General features: G+C 32.8%; 1 protein-coding gene across 4 annotated transcripts in view; it reads left to right on the top strand.

Annotated features, from left to right (window-relative positions):
• DPP10 (dipeptidyl peptidase like 10) overlaps positions 1-18,831 on the top strand; it is an 802,065-nt gene that overhangs the window by 727,372 nt on the left and 55,862 nt on the right. For all 4 annotated transcript variants that reach the window (XM_058548842.1, XM_058548839.1, XM_058548841.1 and 1 more), the window contains one exon: positions 3,388-3,495. In XM_058548842.1, the coding sequence (XP_058404825.1) occupies positions 3,388-3,495 (108 nt within the window). The remainder of the gene's footprint in view (positions 1-3,387; positions 3,496-18,831) is intronic.

Here is an 18,831-nt window from a genome sequence, read left to right as displayed (position 1 = left end):
TTAGATGAAGCTTGCTCATTTTTCAAACCTCAGCTTAAATCACCTACTGAAGAAGTCAACTCCTCCAACCACTCTAACCAAATCATATCCTCAAATAAAAGTTATTTTAAAATCAAGTGGAATCTTTGAGTAACATTTATACAATTATTTCTGTGTTTTTTTACTAATTTACAAAAGCAGGAAGTATATTTATTTTTCTGTTCTCCATTGTAAACCAAATGCCTAATATAGAGTCTGGTTATAAGAAAAGCTCCATAAATACTTGTTGAATAAATAAAGAAAAAGAGTAAGAAGGATGGTGAATAGGCTAAACCTTTGCTTGTTTGAAGTATAGGCATATCTATGTATCTATGTATCTATCTATCTATCGATACATTTTAATATGAACTATTTAATCTTAGTCAATGCGCAAGATGAATTTGGGAAAAAAAAACCCTTGATTTCATAGCCAATAATGGATTCTCAAAAATTAGGTTACATACTGAAAATGAAAACAATGAAAAACAACAGCGTAATAGATATTGATGTATTCTGAATTGTCCTGCATGAGTAAACCTATTTTGCTATCATTTTCATTGCCAGTGACATTCATAATAGTCTAACATATATCAACATAATGCATGCTCTTTTAGGATTATGCTCTCTATATTTTAAATCCCAACTTTATGAATGTTTAATAGAATTTTTTAAGCAAAGAAACCAGTTTTCAATTATTCAGTAAGAAAATGCAGATGGTGGTTTGTCACAGTTGACTTTTTCGCCAGCAGCTCTAAGAGAATTTCATGAAATACTCAGAATTTGATAAAAGTTGAAGGATGAGAGTGGTAGTAGTAATGAGTTGAAGCAAATTTCTGACAATTAGAAATTTAATATAATCATCATATGCTCACTTTCTGGATAATAGGAAGAAAAGAGAGAAGGATAACCATGTACAAAATGTTTGGTCAAGGGCTAAACTTCGGTAGCCCCAATTCATGGCCCTGTGTGTCACAAACACTGACTTGCTTAAGGTCATGAAAGTGGGCAGTGAGATTGGCCCACCTTCTGTGATTGTAGGAAAGAGTCTGATTAGAGCTGCATGTTCATAGCCAGTTATGGTCTAGTGGTGAACGTTTTTAAGCCCTGCTATGCATTTGAGATTATATTCCCCCCATCTGCCCCTTAAATGAACCATTTCTAAGGTACCAGAATTGGAGGAGGAGGAACTAATATAAAAATTAGAATGCTCTGATGTCCTCACACCACAGAAAAGCAATTTATTTTTAGAGCAAAGCACAGGGGAGATTGTTGAGTAAAGGAGGAGCCAATAGTTAGAGTGAATGTGGTGGCTAAATTGATACATATAACAACTATTTTTGCCAATTGTACATATGCATTCATCTATTCAATTATGAGTAGGACACCTACTGTGTCCTAGAAAATAGAGCTGAAAAGATAAAATTGCAAACAGTTTAATTATTACTTGCCTAGTGAAGGAAGTCGACCATATAATAGAGTGCATTGAAAGCCGTGATAGAGATAAATACAGCGTACTTTTTAGAATCTCTGAGGAGAGATTTCCTAACTAGGAGAGATTCTTCTAACTAGGGAAATTTGGAAATGTTTTTTACTTAAACAATTAAAAAAGTTGATAGGATTTGGCACAAACAGGAAAACAGAAAGATTGGTCCAGACAGAAGAAACCCCATGTGCAAAAGTAAAGAAAGAGATATCCCAGAGGGGCAAGAAATGGAACATAGAGAATTATTGACTCTATCATAGGTGAAAGATGTGATTCCTTCAGTCAAGAATCTTGTCAGTATTTATTATATGCCCAGTAATGCAATTTTCCCATCCTTGAATTGTGTTACTTTAGAGTTTTAAATTTATTACATATGTCATTTTATATTTTCATGAGTGTCCGTGAAGTAGACAAGGAAAATATTATCCTTATATTTCTGTCAAAGGACATTCTTACTAATGAAGCTAGTATCAGATGCGAGATTATTAAAATAGTTATTAATTTACTTATTCATTCAGTAAATGATTATTAAACACAATTGATGTGACAGGCACTGTCCAGGTGTTGGAGATACAGCCATGAAGAATACAAGATTCCTGCCTCCTGGAGCTTACATTGTAGAGGAACACTACCTACGTACCTATCTATCTACCTACCTACATACATATATACACGCATTCATTCATATACAAACAAATGTATACTTACATAAGAAATAGTATGTGGGATAGTGTTAGTTGCTATGGAAAAAAATAGAAAGTAAGTAAAAGAGGATGAGGGATTCAGATAGAGTTGGATGATCTGGCTTCTCTGATCACCCTTTACATGGGGCAATCAGGTAAGACCTCACTGATAAGGTAACATAGAGCAGAGATATGAAAGAGATAAAAGAAAGAGCCAGACAGAGGGAATAAAAAGTGCACAGGCCCTGGAGCAGAAACATGTGCAATGAGGAAGCAGGAGAAAGGAAGAAGATGATATCAGAAAGAGAGTGGAGGGCCAGATCATCTATAAAGACTTGTAAGCCATTTAAAGACCTATAGAGCAAACCGTATCAAAGCCTTTCTTTATACCATATGTGTAATCACTATCACTAATCCAATAGGAAAAAACTCAATGTTTTGTTAGGTAAATGCTTTTTCTTAATGTTTCCCCTGGAGCAAGAGAAAGCAAGCTATATGTGTGGCCTCCATATAATTTTCAAAAATAATCCTGTTGATTTAATGTGCCACTAGAGTTTAATTTAGAAAATCATCAAATGGACATTTGTGTTTGTGTGTTTGTGGAGGGGTGAGCAGTGAGGATGGGAAGTTTTAATTAAATGATTTTCAATGGATTCCTTACAATTTTGTGGCCTTTTGGCTTTTGTATGTTCAGTAAATTTATGTATACGTCATCAGAAATGTATCTTCAAGTAACTAGAATTGCTGAGTGCGATATTTCAGAAAAATATATTAAATATTGTGTGTTATAAAATTTTCTAAATTTGAAAAAAATTTCTGTTGATAAACTGGTACAGATGTTCACAGTTTTCCTGTCTTTGAAGGCTAAATTGCTAAACACAATCATATCTTCTGTAAAGATAACGAAAGTTCTTTTTTGAACCAATTTAAAAAGTGTCTTTAGTCTAATTGTGAGTTGTTCCTATCCTGTCTTTAAGAAACTTCCCCATCCCTCCCACCACTCAAACACACACATACATGCAATGCAGCACTGAATTTATTTTAAAAAAATACTATCATACATTTATTTTTTAAATAATTTGACTATTTTCCAAACAAATTCTAAATCAATAGTTAATCCAATCCATGCACGAATTAGCAGTAGTTTACAGCACAAATTTCACATGCCATTTTGAGATTGTTATATGCACTTCTGTATTTTAGAATGAAGAGCCTGTATTTTCTAGAGATGGCAGCAAATTCTTTATGACAGTTCCTGTTAAGCAAGGGGGCCGTGGAGAATTTCACCACATAGCTATGTTTCTTGTCCAGGTAAGTACTGGCTTCTTCCTGTGATTTGGTTTCATTGCCATCGTGCTCATGAAGGTTCAGTCTTGTGCATTTTGAACCTACAGTTAATGCCTGTGAAGTCCAGTCATGTATCCAACTCAGGGACATTTTAGGAAGAGGATCTCTATCCATAGCCATAAATTCAAGGTGTACCTTCCCACAAAACAGTCTCAACACTTAATAAAATTTAGTGAGCCTCACATGTGTGCTATGAGTTGAAGGCCTTGGGATATAGAATTTAATAAATGAAAAGTACCTGACCCCTACTTTCAAGGACATGAGGACAATATAGAGAAGATTTTTCATTCAACAAATACATATTACCTATTTCGTACAAGTAATATTTTTGAGGTGTTATAAAAGTTTTAAATGCTTGAAGCAACCTAAATGTCCATCAAAGACTGAATAGTTGAATAAAGCATGATATGCCGACACAAGGAAATACAATGCAGATTTTAAAAACCAAGATAAAATAGATTTTTTTGTGTGTTTTCAAAGACACAGTGTCTGTATTATATTTTTATGGACTTGCTGATAAAAATAGGGGAAAAGGTTATTATTCCTCTAAACTTCAGATTATGTTAGCAGTTTATACAGTTTGTCTCATTATAAAAAATCAGTAAATTCACAATAAGTGGTTTAAATTTGACAAGGTTAATGAGTTAATTTGAATCTAATTGCCAATAACGAGTATTCATGAGAAATGAAGTTTTATTCAAAATCAAATAAGTAAACATCTTAGTCTCACAGGTAGGAGACCATTTATAAAGACAAAGCATTGTGAATAAATTAGAATCTTCTATGCGAGTTTTACAAAGAAACTAGTCAAGAATCAATTTCATTACAAAATATAGAGTAAATATGAATTGGCAAAATGTCCCAAAGCAGCCTGGCTACTTTTTATGTTCTGAGAACTTTCAAGTCTTGCGCATATTCTCAAACTTGTATCATTATCTATATACTTATTTATATTGGGCAGCTCAGTGCCTTGAATTCTCAAAATCTTATATCAATAGCTTAAAATTTAACATTTGTCCAAGTTCTATACTATTAAAATAATTGTCATGATTATAACTTTAATTTTAATCAAAGCTAAAATAAATTATTTGGAACATATATAATTTCTACAATAGAGATGTAGCTTAATTCTCATAGTATATCATTAAGTTGGAACAGCAGGTTATAGACCAATGTATAGCATGATCTCATTTATGTTATAAATAGATGTATGCATTTATATATGGATAAAATTTTTTTGTGATTCTATATCCAACTATTAAAATTATTATATCAGACAGGGGGGATTGAGGGAATTTTTTTTTTTTTAGTCTGAACTGGAGGAAACTTCACCAGCAAATTGCTTTTCTGATTAACTTTTGCTAGTTAATAGTAAGGTTTGTTATCATAAATACTAGGGAGATATGTTGGCCAAAAAAATTAACCACACTTTCCAAATCTTACAATTGACTGTGACATTCTACTGAATTTTTGAATCCCACTATTTTATATTCAGGAAGCTGTGTAAAAACCCAGGTCGTCAAAATTACATACAAATTGTGAATATTTATAAGATAGTGAAGGATAGGGAAGGATGTAGAGTACATCTTTATATATACAATTCCAAGAGTAAGACAATGTAGTCAACAATTAAATGTGTCTTTCAAAGTGGGATTGGCCCGGGCGGAGCGAGGAGGTGATGATGTTGGCATGTAGGAATTGAGATATTTATGCACCTAACAAAAGTTTCCTGATAAGTCTTGGGAAGAAAAACCTTCTGTCCCTCAATGAAATCAGCTCTTGACATGCAGTAGTTCATTACTTCTGAAATGTTCGGAAGAACAACTTCGTAGAGCAGGTGTGTTTACTTTGTTCCTCTTCTATATGGAGACTAACAAAGCTTTCATTGAAGTAGAAAACATTTTGATCTTTTCTGGTTGCAGTTCAGAGAACTTGTGAGAAATAAACATGACTTTGATTATTTATGGATATTTTGGTAATGTGGCTAAAATTAATTTACCTTGTTAATGAGTCAGAGGGCAGTGCTTAGATAAATACAATTTATACCTAAGTTTACACACACCCACGATTTTAGTAGTTTCAGTCCTCTTGCCTCAATTTTTTAACAGCTAACAAAAAAGCTCTTTTATGAGTTGTTTATAATTGCCATACTGACATATATATACTATAAAAATTTGTAAAATTCTAAACTGAATAAAGGAGTATATAAAATCAAACACAATCTCATCACCCCACACTCTCACACTATAAATATATTACTGTATATATTTCCAATTCCTTTTTATGTTAAAAATATGTCATTTTCTCAAAGATTGCCATCAAAGCACATACATAGATCTGTAACATTTAAAGAATAATTAATGAGCATTTTCTCACATAATTTAACTGCATTCTTAATATTTAATACGTTAAAATTTGATTTTAATAGCTATTCAACATTCTGTTCAGGTAGATATACTATACTGTAGTTAAGTGAATCAGTTTTCATCAATCATTAAAGTTATTTCTATTTTTTGATACTAGAAATTGTTCACAGATAAACACCCCATGCATACTTATTTTATTTATGATTATTATCACTAAAATATATTTCTAGATCTCAAAAGATACCTAGAAATCTTTGCAAAGCATACGTGTAAGTATATATTTGTTTAGATTTTGATATGGAGTGCCAAATTGGCTTTCCAAAAATAGTATAATAATTTACAGTCTAAACAGTAATGCATTCCAACATTGATGACTTTTTACCCTCTCTTTCTTCCCTTGACATGCTAGAGGATTCCATTTAAAATTGACGTGCCTGGAAAGTGAGAAATGACAGGCAGAGAGAGCTTGGCAGGCGACAGTCAGGAAGACCACCTTTGCTGTACTTGATGCTTAGCTACTTGAGAACTTCCCCATTGACTGAGAATATATGCATTCATTTGAAGTATCTTATTAAATGGGATTAGTAAATTTTTGCAAGCATTTTGCTCTCTTACATAATCAGTATGTAGATAAAACCCAGTAATTAGAGACCAGGCTACAAAATTAATGCTTTCAGGCCATTTTCATATATAGAAAGTGATCATTGTCATTACAAATATTTTAGTGTTGTTTTTCTCATTTACAAAAGCGATCCTTGTTAAAATAATTCCAAAAAATAAAGGTAGAAATAATTCATATGCTTTCCTCCATTTTTCTCCTTTTAAACATGATTATAATTTTAGGCAAACTACCGCATTATGTCCTGATATCTTAAGTTTAAATTTTAAAGCATACTTTTCCCATAATGCTAAATAATTTTGAAAAACAATTCTTTAGAAGGTTAATATTTAGTTGACTGGATGTACATAGTTAACCATTATGGTTCAATGTTTAATTTAGTGACAATGTGTTGGAATTACAGATGTCACTGTGCAGAAAGCTTATTTATACTATTTTGGATTATTTTTTCAGTTTTGATTAACAGATCTGGAATTCCTGCGTCAAAAGTAAAATATTTCTAAGCCCTTGTATATATATGTTTCCAGATTACTTTCAATAGGAATATGTGAAAACAGAATTTGTAAGAATTTTCTCTACTTTTATATATTTCATTAAAGATAATATTAATAAAAATAAAAACTGACTTGTCCAAAAATTTATATAGCTAAAATAATTGTTCTTCTGAGTAGAGTGAGCAGTATGCAGTATTAATATCAGTTTATATAATTCCTGAATCAAACAATCATGCAAAACTTCTTTTACCTCAAACCATTAAACTTTTGTTTACTCCACATATTTCTCCCTCTGCCTCTCCCCACAGCATTCCTTCTGTAGATTTCTAACTTCTGAATTCCCATTTCTGGAACTATAACATCTCATATCCGACAATGCAGGGCGCAGTTAAGAGAAGTGTTTTTGTCAAAGACATGGCCATCTTTTTCTCTCAAATATGGGATAAACAGTTTTAATCATATTAAGTGGTTCAGATTCATAAACATAAGCAATTGCCCTGTCATCTTGTGTTAAATGAAAAATTATGTATATTGGTGAATCCACTCACTTTCTCTATTCAGCAGTATAAAGTTTTGCTCATGAGAGCTGATGATTTCACTGGGAACAATTTTGAATGTCATTATTCATTACAAATACTGTAGAAAATAGCATGCCCCCAATTCACAATTCTATCACCTAATCAACCCAATAAAATTTTTCATTACATTTCACTGCTGTATCTGATTAGGACATTGTTTGAAAACAATTAGCTCACCTCATGTGATGAATAGACAGTAAATGAAAGCATGCTATTTTTAAGTGCTACAATATTTCCCTTATTTAGAAGGTATAAAAGTTAAACAGAATTGAATATAAGAAATTTGAGTGAACAGTGTGTAATCAGGTAAAAAGCATGTGTGTCATTAAACTTTTACTGATACCAATGTTTCCACTTTGCAAATAGAAATGTAAAATTAATATTTAACTTTCTTGAGTATAATAAAATCTTCACCAAGTCAAGGACAGGTGTCTGATGTCTAATGTCCCAAATAAAAATACTCTATCTGCATCCTAGATTTTCAGCCCTCCTATGAGAATGAATGAAATCACTAGTTTTATTGCTGTTGATTCTAAAATTAAAAGTAAAATATGACCTCAATTTAAAGTATATTGCCATATCACCCTTGTCAAAGTCCATTATGGTTTCATGTTCATAATCATTGTTTCTATTCTACCAAGCTAATAGAATAGAGATCATTGGTTTCACAGAAAGAAAGAATTATTACTGTGGAGTAAAAATGATTATTCTTTCCTGCCTTGTTAAGTTAACTTGCCTCTGATCGCATTTCTGCTTGAAGGTGGATGGAAAACCAGTTGAAGTACAGAAATCCCCTGGTGAAACCTAGTCAAGTCCCTTGATATTTATTTTGCACTTACTGTATAGTCATCTACCGTATTCTGATTGGCATTGGGATTACTTACCTAGAGTCCAGATAAAACTTAATATGCTCACTGCTACGAAATAATCTGATAGATATTTTTGGATAATAGCTTAAGAGTCTTATATCTATAACTATGTAACTATAAAAGATACTCTATGCTGTTATATGTGAAAGGGGGGTTCAACTTACTCCCCAGCCCAGATTTGCCTTGGTAGACATAAAGTAAGCAGGGCCATTACAGATGTTTGAAGTAAACTCGAAAGGTTTGTTTTTACGGCTTCTAACAAGAGATCTTTTGGTTCTACACTTAGAAGCATAATATTTTGATTCCAGATTCATCATTGAAGTGAATAATGTGCAATTTTTGTTTTTGTGTACACTGTGTTCAACATTTTTCAAAGCATTGGATTTTTGCTCATGATCACTTTTAATGCAGCCACTCTTCTGTCCTTAAAACACACGCACACAAATGACAGAAGTCTCTGAAAAACAGAGAAAATATAATTAACTTAGAAAAAGCATCTCCAGATATGTACAAATATTGAGTAAAGTTTCTTTACTTTTTAATGTTTTGAGATTTTGTTCATCTTGAAATTGGGCACCAAAAATGAGCTAAAACCTTGAGATCTTAGTATCTTGTCTTTGGCTAATTCAAAGCAGAATCTGGAAATGAGTAAGGGGAACCATCCACTGGCCTGTGGGAATTTGGCAATAAAGTATGTGACTTCAGAAATCCATGTCAGCCTGTAGTCTGTGCCGGTCTCAAATCTCAAAAATTCAGTTTCATCTTTGCATTTATACTTTTATTCAGCAAATACTTGTAAAGAGCTATAATGCATCAGACGGTATACAAAGAAGTTAAAATAAAGAAGTCATATGCTTGTTGTTGACCTTACACAGCTAGACGGCTAGTGAACTCCCTTTAAGAATAAGGCATAGATGATTTAGGGAGATGTCGAAATACAGATGTGTACCAATAAGATATTGAGGATTTTTTGAGGGAAGATTCTAATACTGTTTATACAAATGTGGAGTATAGAATGGCCTCTTAGTTTCTGCTTCCAGTAGCATGGGAAAGTAGATATTTTAATAAAACTCTCCCACACCAAAAACCCTAAATTCTGAATATATTTATACCAAAAATGCATTTGAAGTTTACTCAGCTAATGGATTATGTTTTCTGAAAACAATGCAATTGAATTAGAAATGAATAACAACAATTATAACTCTTTAAAAACCATACATTTGGAAGTAAAATATAATTTCTACATTATTCATGAGTTCAATAAGAAATATATATATATATATATATATATAAGCATCTAATGTTAGTATTTAAAAAAAGAGCATAATAAATGCAAATGTAGAAGACGGACATGAGAAATGCAATAGTAGAATTTAATGAACTAGAAAGCAAAAATAGAATAAAGAAGTTTGGCAAAATAAATAATCAGTTCTTTGGAAAAAATAATGAAATCTATACTATTTATAAAGGTTAATTTAAAAAGTGGGCAAGCCTCCAAAGTATAAATAGTGGGAAAGAGGCATAACTGCACATTTAAAAATATATTTTAAAATACCATGAATAATTTATGTCAATAAATCTGAAAACTTGAGTGAAATGGATAAATTCTAGAAAACAATCCAAATCTAAGAAACAGAAAATCTTAATTGTCCCATAATATTAAGGAAATGAAATTAGTGTTTTAAAATTTCGGCACATCAGGCACAGGTGGTTTGTAGGCACAGGTGGTTTTTAGGCACAGGTGGTTTTTAAAGTTGAGTTCTACCAGATATTCAAGAAGCACACACAATTTTGTAGAAACATATTCAATAAAGAGAAAAAGATAGAATATTTTCTAATACATTTTATAATACAGGTATCATCTTGTAACCTAAACCAAAGAAAGACTGTATGAGAAATGAAAATTACAGGTCAGTTAAAAACTCCTAAACCAAATATTGACAAATCTAATGTTTCAATAGATTAAAAAATTTACTAAGTTATTTTCCACACTGTAATGGTAAATTTGCTTACAACTTGAGTATCTATAATATGAGTCACTACATTTTCATGTATGTAAAAAAAATTTTAATCATCTTAATTTATGTAGAAAAAGGACCCAATAAATTCACAATCCATATTCCAAAATCTTAGAAATTTAGGAATAAAGAGAACTTCTTTAAGCTGACAAAGGCATTCACCAAAAGCTTAGGTAATATACATAATCTATAGTGGAATGTTAGTTACATTCCTTTTAATAATCAGCATTGAGACAAGGAAGCAAAATGAAGTAGCTTATATATGCACAAAGCAGACATGACAGTTCAAAAAAATTATCACCTAAGAAGGAGAGGAAAAAAGTTTGATAGGGAGAGGTATGTCTTGGAATATTGCTGGTAAAGGGAAAGGTGAAAACGAGTGACATAAATTAAGAACTCTACATAATAAAAAAAAGTTTGTGAACTATGAGAATACACAGATCCACTCCTAATGGTGCCACCTTAGTGTGCTTCTTGGGGTACTGAGGAGTTTTTAGGGAACTAGTAATAGTACTCTTTAGGGACACCTCCTTAGGGTACTAGTAATAGAAATCTAGTGAGTCACCTAATCTTGCACCATTCTTATGCATCTATATCCTGGCAAATCCAAGATATTTATAAAGAACAGAATATGGCTGGCAATAGACTTAGAAAATGACCATATGAAGAAAACAGAAAGTATAATAAAAAATTTCCAATAGATAAAGATACTCCTCTCCAGAAAACAACCATGAAACAGAGGAATACTGTAAAAACAATACTCCAACAAGAATTAATTATCATTAAAGAAGCATTTTTAGATATAAAATTCATCAAATAAGAAATTCAAAACCTAGAAAAGTCCTCATAAAGTAGAAAGAAAAATTCTAAACCGAAAAGTGACAGATTTCAGGAAGGAAATTGAAAAAATAATACAAAATAATAACAAATAAATTAATTGAAAGATGACAAAAGGTAAATAGATATTGCTGAAAATATACTAATAAATATCAAGAAGAGAAATGAAAACAACCAATAGAAAGAAATGAAATAAAGAAGGAGAACAGATCAGAGTTAGACAGTTAGACAGACAGGGAAATAAAAATCACCTGATATGTAACTGGACGTCTTAAAGAAAACAAGCAAAATAATGGAGGAGAAGCAGCATTTAAAACCATAATCTAAGAACAAACCAGAAAAGCCAAAATGTTCTAGAAACAAAAGATACCTTTGGGAGATGGTAAGAATATTATTGAAGTTATTAATATAAAGATAACATGTAAAACTAAAATAAAAACCTAGCACCAGATTTCAAAATACTACAGAAAAAATTACTAAAAAACTACCTACAAAAAAACCTAATTAACCATAATATCTGTAATAAATATACGAAATATGATAGAATTTTTTTTTTTTTTTGGTGAGGAAGATTAGCCCTGAGCTAACATCTGTTGCCAATCCTCCTCTTTCTGCTGAGGAAGATTGGCCCCAGGCTAACATCCATGCCCATCTTCCTCTACTTTATATGTGGGACACCTGCCACAGCATGGCTTGATAAGTGGCGTGTAGGTCCACACCGAGGATCCGAAACTGCAAACCCCTGGCCGCTGAAGCAGAGAGCGGGAACTTAACCACTACACCACTGGGCCAGCCCCAAAATATGATAGACTTTTTTAAAAGGTTTCAGTCATACCAATAAATGTAAATTGGCTTAACTTATGTACTAAAATTAAAACAAAGGTTTTTCAGATTGGTTCATGAAACAGACAGAATCCAATTCAAACTTTTATACAAATTACACATCTAAAATAAGATGATTCAGAAAGGCTAAAATTCTGATACCAGACAAGAAGAGCTTTCATGCCCCAAATCACAAGGAAGATATAATAGTTAAAAATGTCTATATCTATGCCCCAGAGAGTGAAGTAGCCACCTTCCTAAGGCAGAAATGCACAGAAACTATTTAATGTGTGGTAACCTTATTGTACCATTCTCTGTCCAAACCAAATCAAATGGACAAAAATTAAGGCGATAGGTAGACAGGTAAATTATATATATATATATATAATATTATGTATATATAATGTTTGAACACACACATATATATAATATATGTGTTTGACTTATAATATATAATGTTTAACATACCCAAATAAGAGATAATATGTATATAGAATATTGACAAAACTTGAACATACATTGGATCAGGTCATTAAAAAAGCTCAATAATTTCTATAAATTAGAAATTATATAAAAATATGCTATAATCACAATGTAATAAGCCTAGAAATCAATAATACATTTTAATGGGTTTTCAACTAGAAATTTTTAAAAAGTAAATCCAATTAAACAATTCCTTGTAGAATTCAAATGAAAATTGCAAAATTTATAAAATAATAATAAGAAGAATTACAACACTCTATATGAGAATCAGTTGTCAGAAAAAATGTCATAACTCTACCAACTTATAAAAATGAAAATAGAAGAATGAAATGAGTTGAATTCCCAACTCAGACAGAAAATTATCAGCAAAATGCAACATAAATCAGAAAGATGGAAATAACTAAATGTGAAGCAAAATGAAGTAGGTTATAAACAGAAAAATGTAGAACTAATAAATGAAAAAAATAACGCTTACCTTTTGAAAACACACACACACACATAAGGCACACACAAATGAAACAAAGCACCAGCTCATCCAATCAAAGAAAAAGAGGGAAAAAACAAAGATACAAAATTAGAAATGAGTAGTGAGAAATAAACAAAGGACATTTTAATAAATCATAAGAGAGTATTTTGCAGAACTCCATGCCAGTTAGTTTGAAAATTTAGATGAAATGAACAATTTCATGAGGAAATACACTTCGCCAAAACTGTCTCAGGAGAGATAGAGAGCTTAATCTGACTAATGACATAGAAGAAATAGAATGTTATCTCAGAACTACACCACAAATGAGCACCAGTCTCACACTATTTCGTAGGAGAATCTTACCAGACTTTCAGAGGTAATGCCAAGATAATTTAAATCATTCTACAGCATGGATTTTCCTTATAGTTGCTGTAAAAGCCTTTTATAAAATTTAATACCAACTCCTGGTTTAAAAAAATATATGAAATTGGTCAATAATTTCTTAACATGATAAAATACACATACCTTAGCCCAAAAGCCAATCTAGTGGCCTTCCCATTTAAGGTTAGGAACAAGGAAGGATGCACAATATCTCCACTACTATGTAATATTGTTTGGGAGGTATTGGTCAATGTTAACCAGACAAGAATAAACAACCAGCCATAAGATTTGCAAAAGTATTCAGTGAGACAGCAGGATATATATTTAGCATGCAAAAATCAATAGTTTTCATATATGCAAACATTAACCAGTTAGAAGGTATAATGGAAGAGAAAACCCTATAGACAATAGCAAAAAATATAAAATACTTAATAATTAATTTGAAAATTGAATATATATGAAATGAAATGTACAAAACCTATATGAAGATGATGATAAAACATCCCTGAAAGACAAAAAGTAGACTTGAGCAAATGGAAAAATCTCCCTGTTCTTGGATAGAATGACTGAAGATCATAAAGAGGTCAGTATTAATTACAAACTTAATATTATCCCAATAAGAAAGTCCAACAAGTTTTTATTTACTTGAACTAGATAGGCTTATTTTTAAATTTCCTTTGGAAAAATAAATATGTAGTAATATCTAGGGAAATCCTGAAAAAAAAACAATGAGCAGGGATGAGTCCTAAATAATATAGATGTTAAAAAAAAATATGGGTCTGCCCCGTGGCTTAGTGGTTAAGTGCGTGCACTCCACTACTGGTGGCCTGGGTTCGGATCCTGGGCACGCACCGACGCACTGCTTCTCCCGCCATGCTGAGGCCGCGTCCCACATACAGCAACTAGAAGGATGTGCAACTATGACATACAACTATCTACTAGGGCTTTGGGGGAAAAAAAAGGTGGAGGATTGGCAATAGATATTAGCTCAGAACCGGTCTTCCCCAGCAAAAAGAGAAGGATTAGCATGGATGTTAGCTCCGGGCTGATCTTCCTCGCAAAAAAATAAAAATAAATAAATAAATAAAAAATAAAAAATAAAATCTATAACTAAAAATGTGTGATATTGGGACATGAATTAACAGAGACTAACGGAACAGCATAGACAGTACAGAAATAGACTCAGGTACATATGGAAATTTAATATATAATAAAGATGGCATTTCAAACCACTGGAAAAAATGAAATGTTTTATAAAATAATTTTGGGAAAACTGAATATCCATTAGGAAAAAGATAAAAGTAGTTCCATACTACCATCAGAGCTCTAACTTTAAAAAATAAAACCTGAATGTACTAGGAGAAAACATCAGTAAATGCTTTGTAACCTTAGTTTGAAGAAACCCTTTAAACTATGCATCAATACCTAGAAACCAGTAAGTATATGTTGGTAAATTTGATTAGAAAAAGATTAGAAAAAAATTGGATGCGGGGGAAAGAATAGTACCACAACTAGTGTCAATATAAAATGACAAACCAGGAGAAGCTATCTGCAGCTTATAGCTCATATAAATGGATACAAAGACATAAATAACTCTTAAAAAATAAAAGAAGACCGGGGCAGGCTGGTGGCATAGTGGTTATGTTTGTGCGCTCCGTTTCAGAGGCCCGGGGATCACAGGTTCAGATCCCGGGCACAGACCAACGCACCACTTGTCAAGCCATGCTGTAGTGGCGTCCCACATAAAGTAGAGGAAGATTGGCACAGATGTTAGCCCAGGGCCAATCTTCCTCAGCAAAAAAAGAACCAAAATAAATAAAAGAAGACCAAAACACAAAAAAAATTGATAATGTAGACAAACATTAACAGAGAGTAAGCTAAAACAACTATGTAAATGACATATTATATATATGTTGTATTATACACATATAAAGATGCTCAACTTTTCTTCTAAAAGAAATGCAAAATGAAATTAGACAATATACCTGTCACAAGTTGAGTTTCACAGGAAGCCAACTGTGAAATGAAGATTGGCCTGCAGGACAACTATTACAGAGGAGATCAATGGCTTTGGAAAGGAGGGGAAGGGAGCAAGATAGGCCAGAAGAATTTGAGCTGCAATGCCATCTGAGTGAAGGCTTCAGCTGACCCCACAGAGAGTTCTGGACTGGGGTGGCCCTTCAGAGAAGTCCCAAGTTAGTGTAAGAGGCCTGGGCTTCTATACTACAACATAGACCAGGGTGTCCTTGGACTGGAGTTGCCTCTGAAAGGAGGTATATGATCTTCGGTGAGGACGTTGTCTTCAGTCCAGGCAATACCCCAAGAAGACTGACAGCTGGGCACCTTCTTCCAGCAGAACTTCTAGTTACTGGCCAAGTAGGTGCTTCCTTCCAGTAGGGAGTTCTGGTTGGCATATCATAGTGTCTACCACAGCACCATTTCTCACCTACCACACTGGCAAAAATTCAAACACTGAACAACATATTCTGTAACATGTCCATGGGAAGAGAGGCACCTTATACACTGCTGGTAGATGTGCAAAATGGTACTTTCTTTATGGAGGAGTATACCCCGAAGATATTTCCCTGCACATTAAACAACAAACATATACACAGGGTTAATCGCTGCAGCATGATTTGAGACGGGCATCATTGGAGGCTAGTTTGGGACATCCACACAACGGAGAAATATGTAAGAATAAAAAAGATGGAAGAAGATCTATAACAATGGATATAAAGCATATCTCACACTCTCTCTAAATTATATATATATATATATATGTGTGTGATTAGGTTTACACTTATATTTACAGCGATAAAATATTAATTATTTTAGTTATAAAAATTTCTCCTTGGACTGGCCCTATGGCGCAAGCGAGTGAGTGTGCACGCTCTGCTGCGGCAGCCCGGGGTTTGCCGGTTCGGATACCGGGCGCGCACCGACGCACTGCTTGTCGAGTCATGCTGTGGTGGCGTCCCATATAAAGTGGAGGAGGATGGGCATGGATGTTAGCCCAGGGCCAGTCTTCCTCAGCATAAAAAGAGGAGGATTGGCAGATGTCAGCTCAGGGCCAATCTTCCTCACACACACAGGAAGAAAGTTCTCCCCTAGAAAAGAAGAATGAATAAGAACCTCATTAGATTCTTATTTTCTGTAAGTGATGAGTGAAAATGGGATGAGACCAAGTCTTCTCTCAGTGTACATATACATATATATAGTATATTTTTGAAACTTGTACATATTTTTAAAAGAAAATTAAATAAAAAGAATGAGGACATCAAAGTTTAAATTGAAATATTAAGAGAAGGAAATGCACCTAAATGTAAATCAAATGATATAAATTTAAATTGAAGATATTACTAAGAACACACACACATACATGTGTGTACGTACACATGCACACACAAAGAGAGAACGTATGGAAATCTATCTCCCTATCTATCTATCTATCTATCTATCTATCTATCTATCTATCTATCTATCTATCTATCTCTTCTGAAAAGGCCCAGAACTAATAACAGAGTAGCAATGAGCACATCTAACCCTAGACCTTAATCCTAGTACCATAATCGGGTAGGAAAAAGTCCTTGGAGAAGTGATTGATTACAGATATGGGACAGAGGAAGTAAAATGACCTTAGAACATCTTATTGTGCAGAAAACAAGGAAGTGCTCAAAGACTAATGTAATCACATCCAAAGAATAAAGGGATTGCCTTGAAGGGGTTCCCACTAACCAAAATTTGACAATTTCGGCATCATAAAGAATATCAACAGTAATGGAATATAACATATTTCATTACAAATGTTTATGTCTATAGTAATATGAGGAGGAGAGAGAGAGTGAACATATGTGAAGGGAAAAAGTAGGGGAAGTGCTTTTTACAGACGAATGCCACCTAATAAATATAGAAGAGATGTTAGAATTATAAAATCACTTTGAAATGATAATTTATTCAGGGAAAAGTTGTGAATGGATGCCAAAACTACTGAGTGAAAAGTTCACGGAAAAAAGTTATTCACATACAGTGCAAGTATTATTCCACTTTTAATTACAAGGCGTAATGTACTTTTACAAGAAATATATCTCACAGTTACCACGTAAACAACATTGTCATGAGTGGGAAGATGTGAAATTATGTGCTTCCTATATGTGCTTCCTAATATCACCTATATAATATTCTTGCCAAAAATGTTTAGCCTATATTAAATCATAAGAAAGCAATCATATAACTCCAAAATGCTGGACATTCTATAAGAACACTAGACCAAGAGGCTTAAAAATGGTCAATGTCATAGAAATCAAAAAAGATAGGATAACTGTTTTACTTTAAAAGAGACTGAGGCAGCCCAATGCAATATGTAAAGCTGATTGGGTTCTGTATTTAAAAAATATATACGACATATGTAATATATATTTATATACAGAGAGAGAGTTACTTGGGTTACTTGGGGCAGTTGTGGAAATTGGAATAGAGACTATGTATTTAGATGATATTAATGTTAATATTCACAGGTGTGACATGCAATTTGCTTATGGGAGAAAATATTCTTAATCTTGAATAAGATATATTGAAGTATTTAGGGCTGTAATAGCCTGATGTTTGCAACTTACTTGGAAATGATTCAGCAAACAAAAAATTGATGAGGGCAAATATTCAAAATGTTGACATTTGAAATGTTGAATCCAAGTAAAGATTGTATAAGTATTCATTGCACTATTCATTCAACCCTTCTGTAGGTTTGAACATTGTCTCAATAAAAAGAAAATAAATGAGATACAATTTCATACTCATTAGTTCCACAAAACATTATATAGTCTGATGATATTAACTGTTGGTGAGGAAGTGGGGGAGATGTGAAGCACCAGAAACTCATATTGCTAGTAGACTAAAAGTTGGGACAACCTAGGAAAATACTTTGTCTCTATCTGGTTAAGTAGAATACACGTATATCCTCTGACCAAGCATTCCCATTCTTGGCGTTTGTCTCAGAAAAACACTGCCATGTACATCAGGAGACAGTAAGAAAACTGTTCATAGGCAACATGTTTTTAAGAACAAAAATTTGGAAACAACTCAACTGTGAAAAAAACAGATAAATTATGCTCTATTCACTCAACTAAATGCCATTTAGCAATGAAAATAAACTATGGCTACAAGCATCAACATGGATTAATCTCAGAAATAAATTATTGAGTGAAAATAGCAAATCTTACAGTAATGCACGTGCTGTAAAGGTTAAAAGTATATACCACTTAGTGTTTATTTGGAATAAAATTTATTCTGAAATGTCTTGTTTAAAGATGTCCAAGCTACACAGCTGTTGATTCTTTATGTGAGAGTTATCAAAGTCCTATGTCTGTACCA

The sequence above is a fragment of the Diceros bicornis genome, chromosome 10 (genome assembly GCF_020826845.1).
Source record: "Diceros bicornis minor isolate mBicDic1 chromosome 10, mDicBic1.mat.cur, whole genome shotgun sequence".
Classification (NCBI taxonomy): Eukaryota; Metazoa; Chordata; class Mammalia; order Perissodactyla; family Rhinocerotidae; genus Diceros; species Diceros bicornis.
Note: the sequence above shows the minus strand (reverse complement) of the source record. Positions and strands in the feature narration are given on the sequence as shown.